A 13,169-nucleotide genomic window follows, 5' to 3' on the forward strand; every position below is an offset into this window, starting at 1 on the left:
CACACACACAAACACACACATACCCAAGCACGCACACAGAGAACTAATCCATACTATCCAACCTTGCCCAACAAATTTACTCTTTCTTCTTTTCTCCTTGTCCCCTTTCTCTGCAGGCATTAATCATCTCTGCATGTGATTCCTCCATGAGGACTGGAAGGAGAGTACCTCGAACCACATTTCCTGAATGAAGACCTTTGTTCCCCAACATCCGGCACAGCTCCATTCTCCACCTGCCATGGTGACATGACGCACACCTGAGTGTCTTTGCTCCTTTTTCACACATACAAAGACAATCTTTTGGGCACCTCAACCCCCTAAACTTGTGCACATACTCGTCTAGGCTCCAGCAAACTAAAAAAGACATCTCCTTCTCCTCCTCCTACGTGCAACACCTCCCCACTTCGCGATGACGGTGGCTGTGCGATTCCGTCGCCACCTGCGCAGGCTCCTGCTCCTGCTGGCCTCCTGCTGTCTCCTCTCCCTCCTCCTCTCTGCTTACTTTCTGTTTACAAACTCCTCCCCTTCCATGCAGCTTGGACAATCCCCCGAACCGGCCTGTTCCCAGCCGCTCTCCATGTCCCCGTACCATCAACTTCCATACCCGTATCCTCCGAACCCCCCTCACACACATGTCCACACTGATCCGGTGGTGCTGGTACTTGTGGAATCCCAGTACTCCCAGCTGGGTCAGGACATTGTGGCTATATTGGAGTCAGCACACTTCCAGTTTCGCATGGAGATCGCCTCAGGAAAGGGTGACCTTCCACCACTGACAGAGAAAGGCCGCGGCCGATATTCACTCATTATTTATGAGAATTTATTAAAGTATGCACATGCAGACACATGGAACAGACAGCTGTTGCATCAATACTGTACTGAGTACAGAGTGGGCATCATTGGTTTCTACCGCTCCACTGAGAACTCCCCACCTCTCCTCAAACTCCGAGGTCTCCCACTGGTGCTCAGGACCAACCAAGCACTTTGGGATTGCTGTGTGGTGTCCAGCTCACCTCTTCTCCACTTGACCAAGCCCGGCACAGATCGAGGGGCTTTACCTGGGGAGGACTGGACCTCCTTTTCATCCAATCACTCCACCTACCAGGCTGTGTTGCATGCACGGGCCAAGGAGGGAGCAGGGGCAGGTAGCGGTGATAATCCAGGGCCTGGCTTTAGTTTAGGCCTTCAGGCCACTGTGGTACAGGACATGGGACTATATGATGGGGTGAGGAGGGTACTGTTTGGCCAGGGACTGGGCTACTGGCTCCACAGACTCATCCTGGTGGATGCCATCTCCTACCTCACAGACAGGAAGCTTACATTGGGACTGGACCGGCACATACTGGTGGATATAGATGACATTTTCGTGGGGAAGGAAGGGACACGCATGAACGCCAAGGATGTGAAGGTATTGAGGGTGATGGGTGTGATAATGTGCATTACTGGGAGACAGAGTGGAATAGAGAGAATTAATTCATGTTGGGTCAGTAGTGTTGGATTAGATTTTTCATTCTGATCAACTTCTAAAATCAGTAATTGATGGCAGTGTAGTAGTGAAAAAAAAGCAATGTTTACATATTACCATGTCAGTCTGCAGACACCTCAGCAAAAGATTTTACCTGGACTGTATTTCTGAGGATTTTAGCTTGGGCATGAGGGGCTATTTTGGAAAGCCCATGCGTGTGTGTGAGAGTGTGTGTGTGTTGTGTACCAAGTGCATATGTGTTGGGGTACAGCGAGAGGGTATTTATCTCAAATGGAGAATTAGCCAGAAGTAAAGAGGCCATTTAAGGGAACAAAGACTTGGAGTGAAAGGGAGAAAGAGGAGAGATGAGAGAGAGAAAGAGAGGTAGTGAATGAGCCAGTGAAAAGATGAATGGCACTTATTCCTCTTTTCCCACGTTCCTCCTCTAAGGGAAACTAAAGGAGAGTCAGCCATGCAGCCCGCCTCTCAAGACAGCTATTGTTTCAACACACACGCTTGCATGAGCAAACACACACACACACGTACACACACACATATATACTTAGATGTGCACCTCCATAGACACACACTCACATGCATACTAACCCTAATTTCTGGGGGAACTTAATATTTCTAAAGAGTGGAGAAACACCCCAGGTTTGCTGCAGTGTGGATAAAATGCTTCTGCACGAGGAATTTAGTTTTGTTTGAAATTAGTGGTCACATTCTCTCACTGCTCCCTCACTCAGGGACATTCAAGGGAAACAAATAGTGTTTGCTGGCTTTTCATGTGTGGGAATGTGTGTATTTGTGTGTGTGTGTGGGGACTTTAAGACAGGTGAGATTTATGCTGATCTGCAGTGATGTGCATGAGCTAAACCCAGAGGTGTCTGCCCGTCTCTGTGCAGCCACAGGATGTACAGGAAGTGTGTGTGCGTATATATATATGTGTGTGTGTTTGTGTGTGGGTGTTTTCTGAATCACTACTTTAGATTAGAATGTCACTTTCTGTCAATGGCTGACACCTGTCCCGTCAAGGACTGAAAAAAACCCAGCCACCTGTCTGTGGCTGAAACATGGGGGAGAGATGAGAGGAATGGGGAGGCTGAGAATACAGGAGGGCAGTGGGTGGTGAAGTGGAGAGGAATTCCACCCTTGAATATAAAAAAGATGCTTGTATCCAAAAAGGATAAAAGAGTGCATATTCACACACAGAGTGCACGCACACCCGTGCGCATACACATTCACAAAATGAGCACACAAGCGCTCTCTAGTTTGAGTTTTCATTTTAGGTCTGCCTGACTCTTCAGCTTTGTAGCATAAATATACATGAGGATGAACCAGTGCCATAACAGAAGGACAGGGAGATGGGGATGGAGGAAGAGGTGGAGAGGGGGAGATGGAGAGATAGGGAGGGAGGGAGAGAGAGAGAGAGAGAGAGAGGTGGGGGGCAGAAAAAAGATAGCGATGCCATTTGAAACATTCACGCTCCTTCCACATTTCTTCTCTCTCCTTCAGGATAGTTGGCAATCACAGAGAAGAGTAGAGGAAAAAGAAGGAAAAAAGGGAGGAAGGGAGGGAGGAGAAGTTGGAGTATGGTGCCTAGGGGAAAGAGCTAGCAGCTAACTTTGCGATTTCAGAGAAACAAAATGCTGAAGGGAAATGGGGAAGCAGAGGAGGGATGGTAGAGGAGCAGGAATATGGTGATTTGTAGCAGCACTCCCCTCAAAGAAGGAGAGCCTCAGGTAGAGTTGTCAGATTACAGTTTGAGGCATATTTTGTATAAGTGACAAGTGTGTATACATGGGTAAACCACATATATTCATAATTGTGTGCATCAACCAATTTATTTTATTGTTATCTTTTCTAAATGTCAGTTATCTTTGTAGTGACGCAGGGGTTGTTTGATTAGTAAACGCCATTGGTTAGCTTTCAGATGGTTAGCTCTTAAATGGAAGTATTTCCCTTTTTAGCAGTGCCATTGAAAAAGCTGTTGAAAAGATGACTCATATTACATGGCCATGTGTCAAATATACATCTAGCTTTGGATGAAGGTGACAGCTGAAAAGCTGAAGGCGAATACTGATAGAATCCAATGAACTATTTAATCATAAAAGGAAGATGTAAGGACGTGTAGAAGTTGAGGTTGTGTAAAATCGACTGATGAGTAAAGGTTAAATTCGGGTCAGGACAAACTGACTGACAACCATAATGACACTACAGATATCTAAGAATATTTTATTTCTAAATTTTGTCGCACTGCAAAATGCTATAAGAAAACGTCAGTTACGAGCCACCACAGCACAAACATATCGCACTGACTGATTATGAATGACACACAAGTTATGTGAAAATTTAAATCCTCTCTCATCCGGAGTGCTTCAGAGACCGCTTATGTGTAACACTGTATCAAAGTATGTAACAGGATGTGTTATTGACCAATTAGTAGGACACGGTTTTTAGAGAGCCAGTGTTAGAAATCCCTTCTTACCTCTGTAAAGCCAACATTCAATCTCCTGTTCTCGCTGAGAGAAGAAGGTAGAGGAGTGAGACAGAAAGAGAGAGAGAGGCCAATTAAAATGCCTCCCTCCTTCACTCTGCACTCTTCATTAGTCTCACCCCACGAGTTCATCTGGTGACAAACAATACCTACACCCCCTCCTGTCTGCACACACACTCTCCCACACACACAGCTGTATTTCCTCTATTAAAAAGATTCACAGGGAGGCACCCCACAGATGACATTTCTCAAAATGAGAGATGATGCCAGTCAAAAACTCCCATCAATGATACGTGTGTGCCAGTGCTTGTGTTTTTTAATTAATGCGTGTAGGTTTTCTCTTCTTCTCTGCCTTGGAGTCGTCGTTAGGGAGGTGTCCGATTCTCATCTTCAGATCCCTCTTTATCACATCCTCCTTTCTCCCCTTCCTCCTCCTTCACTCACCTTTTTCCTCACCCTCTTCCATGTCTGAGTCATTGATCACTATCTCCAGCCTATTTGTATTCCTCTCTAAACCTCTTTATCAACTCATTCTCACTCTTTTCCTCCCCAAGGTGCTTTCTGAAGCAGTGTCACCTAAGTTGAGAGGACACACACACACATGAACACACATATTGTACGAGCCAAGCCAAGACACACTCTCTTTGCACAAAGTGCTGCATTCACTTGAACTGACTAGGTATTTGGCGATTTAATCTAACGGAAGGTAGCGGCTTGGTGATATGCACAGCTAGGAACCTTTTTGTGTAGCTGTGCTTGGTGCAAGTTTTAGTCCCATTTTATGTTGTGGCAGCCAGTCTGTTGTACTCCTGAAAAGGAGAATTGGCTAAATAAGATTAAAACATGCGTTTCCAAAGACTCAGTGGGGCCGTTTTGGCAATTTCATTACTTTGTTTAATTTGGCAAGTCAAATAATTGCTACTTTCATGTGGCCTAATAAGCCATAAAATGTTATTTCACTGTTATGACTGAATAGGAAGCCAGTTTTAACATCTCCAGCTAGAAGGTAGTTATTCTACATATTACTGCATTACACTGAGGAATGTGTGAGATAAACGAATAATGGGGGGAGCACGAATGAAATGAAAAATATAAATGTCTAGTGTTTTTTTCATATCCTCATGTTCACTTTGGTTTGGCAATGACCTAAAATTGAAAACAAAACAAAAAAAGGAATTACAAAAAATGGGCAATATTCAGACTTCATTGAAGATTTTTGGCTTAGCAATCCGGAATTTATTGTGCAGTCCTTCTTAGAGTTAATCTTTAGAGCTAATTAAGTATGATGCATATTTGCCACTTAAGTCAATGGAACCGAGCTCCTTACATATCCATTTATTACTTTGCCAAATTCTATTACATAAGTAATGAAGAAAAGACATAAACAGTGGAGAAAAAGATTTGAAAACCAGGGGAGAGAGATAAGGAAATGGGAGTTAAGAAGTAAAAAGACTGCTGTCAGTGCTTCTGTTGGCGCAACTATATATTTTTTTATTTTGTCATTTAATACATGGCAAAGGCTGGCACCCTTGAAACCTTAGGTGTTGGATCTTAATGGTTTTTAAAATGTTGCAGGTGAGAAAGGAAGAAAAGGAGACATATGACATCTAAGAAAGAGAGGAACAGGATATTGCTTTCAGCATGATGCTTTCCAACATCTGCTCTCATTCGCCCCCCTGATTGGACAAGTGAAATTATCACAGTCAGCCCTGCAGGGAAGGAAAAGTTTTACAGTTACGCTATCAGAAAGGAAAATCACAATCACAGGTTTTCATTTTTATTTTACACCATGGGGGGGGGGGGTGACAGCCATCACTGTCATTGTAGTGAATACATTTATCAACCAGAAAATTATCTTAATAACTTTTTTATTTAATTAACAATTTTTTGTCAGTGGTCTTGTTTTTACTCCAGATTCACTCTGAGAGTGTGGCTGTGTGCCATGCATTTTCTTCCACAAAATGAGGCAGGTTTTTGCGGTCACAGCAATCACTGAAACTCAGAATCCTTGAGGGGCTGCCAAGTAGAATTTAGTAAGTATAGCGATGCCAAAGCAATCACAAGTACCTTGGATCCGTAAATGCAAGTGAATAGATGATTTTGTAAAATGCTCCAATATAAAAAGCCATACTGACTTGAATCTGACAAGCGAGACTGGAAGTGAGACAGAAAAGGGAAGAGTAAGCAAAAGGAGGACTGGCATTAACTGGTAAAGCGCTCTTCCTGCTCATCAAATAGAGATGCCTGACCCAGTTAAATTTGCTGGTCTAGTGTTCACATTACATGCACAGATACACACTGACACAAACACATGCATTCAAAGAGATGAATGAAGAACTTTGGCCTGCTTTTGCACAAAAATTAAACCCTGTAAATGTGTTTAAATGTATTGCTCTTCTCAACCTGCCTTCAAATCTGTTTGGATGTAAAATCCCACTTACAAATAAGTTATTTTATAATTACTTTTGTTCTTTTTGATCTCCCAGCCAGGCTTATCGCTGTGAAAAGAAAGCAGTGCAAAGGCGAGAATGACAGAATGGGGATATAGTGGAGAGGTGGTTGGCGTAAAGGGTTTGTGAAACGCAGTGAATGCCAGCTGTCCAGATGCCTGTCTCCCATCTGTTTGAACCCCAACATCTAGCTGGCACCTATTCCAGTGCTTACCACACACACAAGAATACACACACACCCGCTGCCGCTCTCACGTACACAGAAACAAACTGGCATTGCTTCTGACACTAGCAGTGTTAGGCAGCTGTGGGATTGGGCACAGAAATGAGGGATATCACTAACCGCTAATCACAGTGTGTGTTTACCTTCATCAGTAGGATTGTGAAGATCTCTCACATACTACATAGTCCCACCTCCTGCTAATCCAAATCCCCTCTTCTTTCTTATGAAGTATCTCTTATGGCCCATTTTAAAGCCATCTCCAGCTTTGAGCTCAGTATCCAGCGGACAGATTGACTCCATATTGCTCAAAGCCCTCCATTCTCCCGGATCTGACTGCTGTTACCCTCAGAAAAACAGCAGGAGAGGACTTCATTGTCCCTCAGAGCCAGAGTTAGGGTTTTGTCATATGCTCAGTATGTTTCTGACCAAGATGTACACTCTTTTTTTATTGCTGGGTATTGTTTGTACTCACAGTTCTGCCTCCTTATGATCTACAGTATCCTCCCATAACTGTCTCAACATCTTTAATTTGAGGGCAGTAAACTGCCACAGTTCACCCAGCACATTGTTTTTGGTTCACTCAGGTGTTAACAAAACATCCTGTTGCCATTTCTGTGGTTGTGGTATCCTGATGTGGTTTTGTTTTGCTGATAAAGCGAGCTTTTACTACTCTATTATTGCCTGTGACAGATAACTGGCAAGCAAACCTTATCCATGTTGTTTGGAGAACTGCACAGGACACACTCTGACTCGCCTAAATAAGATGTTGTAAAACCAGGCAGGTTATGGAAATCACTGAGGGCCTTAAGCTGCCAGTAAACTTTTCAGAAATGTGTGTCGGATGGTTGAATGGCTTGAGAAATCCACTCCCCCACACCTTTTTGACGGTGGATTTGGGAGGCTATGTCTGACGATCAAACGACCAAAAATCATTCACACCCAATCTATGCTGTGATTAGCCCGCTGTGCTGAGGTGAATAAGAAACCAGGGTTTGAAGTTCTCTCCCAGCTCTCTATTTTCATTCTTTACATGGCTATTTCTGCCACTTTTCACGTGAACAACCAATACAACAGTAGGGATGCCTTCTAAGACCGTCTGAAAATGTGTAGAGTATATTTAAACAATAGCATGTTTCCCACCTCTCTATGATAGTTGGCTGTCTACTCAGCCTTCTGTTGTCTGACCACAATGAAATTACAAACTAGTTCTGTTAAGCATCATAAGAGGATAAAAAAAGAAAGTGTACTCACTGTTGTGAGTAATGCAGAATATATTGTGTATTATGTAATACAGCCTGTATAAGCTAAGATACAGTCTGATAAAGAAACCATGGATAAAGTTTGATAAAGTCGACCAGAAATCTAAAAAAAGTTTTGAATATTTTGAGACTTAGTAATTAGATAAAATAATTGGATAAAGGTACTATTCACCACCAAATCCTAAGAGGAACATTATGAATGTCGAGCAGGTACAAAAATCAAAAATGTCAAATGAATTAAAGTATAGAGAAACAAAAATGTTATTTTGCCAAAGGTGTCCTCTTCATTGTACCCAATCTGAAATGAAAGCAGTGCACTGTGAACTTTATCTATTAAATGTAGCCTATTACATAATACATCTTTTGAATGGTTTGAAAACCACTTTGCAGAGAAGTGATACTTGCTTGAGAAAGCTGATCCATCACAGTGAGCAATTTGTTGCCTGTGAAAGTTTCATAATCAGTGCTGCGGTTGCGAAACGGGAGTGTTCTGAAAACTCTCCATGTGAGTGTGTTCTCTGTATGATTTGGCTGCTGAACAACAACTTTAATGCGAGAAATGGTCATGTCCACATTACCCTTTTTAATGTTATTTTTTGGGGTTTGGTGCGCAATACTTTTCAAGAGTCAACTATCAGTTCTCAGAAGACGGAGCATCCATACAATGCAGCACAATGGCATTACTGCACAATGAAAACACACCTTTCCCAAAAAAGAAATAAAAGTGGCAAAATGTTCACTCTGATAGTAAAACATGCAAAAACACCTTTATGGTCATTTGTGGCTCTGAGTCACTGACACATCACAAAAGTGCTCTTCTGCTGTCGATGTTAGGTAGCAGAATACAAATGAGGTGTTTAAACTAATATACACGTGCACACTTGGACACACACCTATGCTGACTCTTACAGATACCAACACACACATCAGGGAGTTTATATTAAGTTACAATGCAAAGTACTCAGCTACAAACTTAATTTAATTCTTAAGTCTTTGTATCCACACGTTTGCCTGTGTGTGGATAGGCAAACGTGTGTGCGTGAGTGTGTGTCTGTGTGTAAGATGTAGAGGATGTCATAACAGAGGGGACAGGGGATCAGATTAGGGAGCTGTGCACATCTGTCAGCATGCAGCCATCTTCAACACCATTAGATTAGAGCTAATGAAGACACTCTGTGCATGTGTCTGTATATTTGTTAGTTTGGGACACACACACACACACACACACACACACACACATACACAGGAGTAGAGAAGGTGTAAAGAGAGAGAGAGAAACTGCCTGGAACCGATTCCTTGCTCTGACATCAGCTGCTCAGGTCTCGTAAATCAGGCAGGGTTCCTGGGGATCGATTAAAAGCAACATGACAAAGATTGGCAATAGAGATGTGGCTCGTAGCCCAACAGAAAGACCAAGACAGACTGAAATATACAGAGAATTGTAAGAGTTTTATAAATAAACAAAATATTTGTGCAAGAAGTGCAGCGATGGCAAGAAGATGGGGTAGGAGAGTGCAAGAGAAAGAGCAAGGCGAGAGAGTTAGAGAGAGAGAGTGATCTTTCCTCCATGCTGCTTCAGCCTTCCTTTCAAATTAGAACAGCCCCGTCTCCTGAGAATGTGACATTTTCACGGAGCAGGCGAGGGAGAGATGGAGGTTCAGAGAAGGGTGGGCTGGGGGGTTAGGAGGGAGGTGGAAGACAAATGGGGAAAGGCGGGCGACTGCAGGTTCTCAGAAGCAGGAAGATGGAAGAATAGAGGGAGAACCAGAAAGAAAGGAGGCAGCAGCAGAGGGAGGGAGAGAGAGAGAGAGAGGGAGAGGAAGGGGGGATGGCAGGGTCTTCACTTGGTACATGTTAAGGGATTGGATGAGACAGACATGCATGAGAACAGGGAGGAGTGTGGTGGGGGGTTATTAGCTCCACCCTTCCCAGAGGCCTACTAATGCAGCTGACCTTTCATTAACCCTTCGCCATTCACTGGTCGCGTTGTGTGTGACTGTGTGTGTGAGAGTGCAACTCTCTTTAGTTAACACTCATTACAGAGTCTTTGTTTAAAGGCCAGTAAACTAATGAAGTCATTAAATAAGTGGAGAAAATCCTGATTCAAGTATTGAAACCAGAGACTGAGGTAACTTTAAGGACAGGAACAGCCAACCCGAACACACATAGAAAATAAAATAACAACAGACAAAATAATGAAACCTGATTGACAACATGTTGGTGACTGGCAACATGTTGGTGACTGGCAAGCCGTAAAATACTGTAAGCACTGTTGAGTACACACATCCATCGTGATCACAAGTTCTCTAAGGACTTAAATATACACCAGAGAGACATAAGACCTGAATCAGACAGATCAGTCGTATATCTGTGCAAGTGCAGGCGGGGTAAAAATGAACCTGATATACTGTGGGCTGTCTGAGTAGTTGAATGGGCTGAATGTGATCTATCTATCTATCTATCTATCTATTCCTATTATATATCCTATCTATCTATCTATCTATCTATTCATCTTCTCTTTCTTTCTTTCTACGGCTCTCCCTTTGACTACTCAGCGGCAGCTGCGTTCTCAGATCTCCAACTTTACCTTCAACCTGGGCTTCTCTGGGAAGTTCTACCACACAGGTGTGTTCTGTTGTAATTATTATATTATTTCCATGTATTAATAAACGAGTGCCAGACCTACTCAGTAACTATAAGAAATATAATTACTAAAACTATAAAACTTTACTTTGAAAACATTTTTTTTTAATCTCATTAAACTCATTTGGTTTTAATGATCATACATTGCTTCATTAATTTCAATGGGGTTTGCTTGAAATGTCATTTGTCAAAATGGCACAGGTTAAGGTTTTTGGGATAAAATAATTTGCCTTCATTAAATGAGTGCTATCCATTGGTATGGTAATTTCATGTAAAAATCTGTTTTCATTTCCATTTCTTTTTCATTTTTTTGATGGTCATGCACAGACCTTGTGGGGCTAATCCTCCTCAACTGTTGTTTGTTCGTATGATGAAGGATGAAGCGGAATTTTTAAATTGAAATGTTCACATTAAAGTTCATTGGCACCTAGCACAACAATCAATTAATGAAAAAAATGTTTAGATGTTCCCCAGTGTTGGCCTCAGCAGAGCATGTTGTTATGTGGAATTCAGAAGGCACAATTCTTACCAAACAGTAAGGAGTTGTGATGGAAAATCTGTGCCAGATTTATTTGAAAGATGGCAGGTTACACAGTGTTTTTTACAGTTGTTTTTATTATATAGATTTCTGTCATGCGTCTAAACACACTACATAGTCTGTGTGCATCTATTAACTCTCTCCACCTTTAATAATAGATACATAACAATTACTTCATTGCTGAGGTCATGAATCTGTGTAAAATAAATGTTCTATAAAGATGAAAGCAAGGGCAGAAATTCTTTGACTTAGACTTTTTTTACAGTAACAAAAATATATTTGAATGAAACACATAAAGACTGTTAAAGTCAGCACCAAACAAACTACCAAATACAATTTACTGAAGAAAGGATGAATTTGCAGCACAGCGTTCTTAGCAGGAGTAATCAATCCCACACTGTTGATATAGCTTGTAGGGTGTATATGTGTTAAGTTATGCTATTCATCTTAAAAAAATATCTTTTTTATCTCATAGTCTCTCTTGTAATATTTATACAGGCATATTTCCGAGGTGGTGACACACTGCTGTGCATGCTAAGCTCTTTTGCGGTTCCAAGGACAGATTTTATTGATTTTCTAGTTAAAGTGTCTAAATCTGCAGCAAGAGAACAAAGAAGTAGGATACACTGGAAAAGAAAAGAATAGAGATGAGACTGAACATAATTATAATTAGAAGAAATCTGATACAAAGTAGAACATATTACCATAGCATCTGTTATTGCTATGGTATCACTTTTCATCACCATGGTATCAGACTGCCTGCCACCTTATTTAGCAACACAACCTTAAATCAACCCAGTTGCTTGGTTGTGTGCTCTAACCTTATGTCAGGGATGAGTTCTATATAGCAATTTTTTTTTGATGTGCATCTAAATCTGCATGAAGGGTGCATTATATTTCTTGTCCTTTTGTCCTTGTGTGTGGTTACGTGTGTGTGTGTGTGCAGGTACGGTTGAGGAGGATGAAGGAGACGATTTGCTATTGAAGTATGTGGATGAGTTCTGGTGGTTCCCCCACATGTGGAGCCACATGCAGCCTCCACACGAGTCGGCTTCACTGCTGGAGCAGATGGTCCTCAACAAGGAGTTTGCTCTGGTGAGATGCATGCACCCGCACACATATTTCTTGCAGCTGTTTATTTCGTTGTTGCTTTTTTCTTGTATGTCCTTTTAATCATGCTCGCTTCCCATGATTGCATTTTCTTCAAGGACGTCTGTTGCTGTTAGTAATTGTTATTTCCTTGCCACAGCAGATTACAGACATGACAGGTTCACACACTGGAATTGTAAACTTACTTTACTCGGAGAAAGAATACACTTATGTTACATACATTATTATATTTTATAGGAAACATAATTGCTGCCTGGATTAAATTGTTTACAAAATGTGAAATTCTTATACCACAGGATATAGATACCAAAAATTATTGTTTCATGTCCTGTGTCTTACATGCTGTTAGGTTTAAAATGTAGTTTAGTTTCCCCAAGCCAATACTGTAGTAAAACCACATGAAAGACTATTTGACTGTGAATGTTTTTCAGATGTGTACAATATAAATGTATCCTTGTTTCGTTGGTAAAAAACATAATCATTGTAGAATTACACTTCCTGCAGAACACATTTGGTAATGCAAATTAGCTGCATATGAACATATTTTTTAAAAGTCTACAACGCAGAAAGACAATATTGTACTTCTGTCCATATAAGCAATAAGAACACTTGTACAACATTTACCGTCATGTACTCATTCATTAAAACAAAACAAAACAAAACAAACGTAATGTAATATACCAGTTGGGGAATGATGCACTTATTTTGATGGGTGCACCTGAGTCCTGTTTAATGTCTCCTGTTTAATCTGAAGTCCACAAGGTCGAGTGCTTTTGTTGCTCTGTTCTGTCTTGTTTTCTTGGGCTTTGTTAGTATGTGTGTGAGTGAGAGGAGATGATTTGTATGTCCGCATTGGAGTGTTGTGTCGCACATACAATACAGTGAGGAGATCACAATCGCCTTTAGATTCTCCGCCCCGTTTTCCACGCCTTCAACCAAAATAACCAGCAACCCCCCCCCTCCACCCCCCCCCCCCCCCCC

The 13,169-nt window shown here is 41.7% G+C and overlaps 1 protein-coding gene across 1 annotated transcript in view; it reads left to right on the forward strand.

The window, feature by feature from the left end:
* Positions 1-13,169, forward strand: part of LOC118326699 (bifunctional heparan sulfate N-deacetylase/N-sulfotransferase 4-like) — a 41,234-nt gene that overhangs the window by 2,019 nt on the left and 26,046 nt on the right. The window contains exons 2-4 of the mRNA XM_035659743.1: positions 117-1,426; positions 10,453-10,522; positions 12,025-12,173. Coding sequence (XP_035515636.1) covers positions 410-1,426; positions 10,453-10,522; positions 12,025-12,173 — 1,236 coding nt within the window. The 5' untranslated portion in view covers positions 117-409. The remainder of the gene's footprint in view (positions 1-116; positions 1,427-10,452; positions 10,523-12,024; positions 12,174-13,169) is intronic.

The sequence above is a fragment of the Morone saxatilis genome, unplaced genomic scaffold (assembly GCF_004916995.1).
Source record: "Morone saxatilis isolate NCDOM2014 unplaced genomic scaffold, NCSU_SB_2.0 Contig17, whole genome shotgun sequence".
Taxonomy (NCBI): Eukaryota; Metazoa; Chordata; class Actinopteri; family Moronidae; genus Morone; species Morone saxatilis.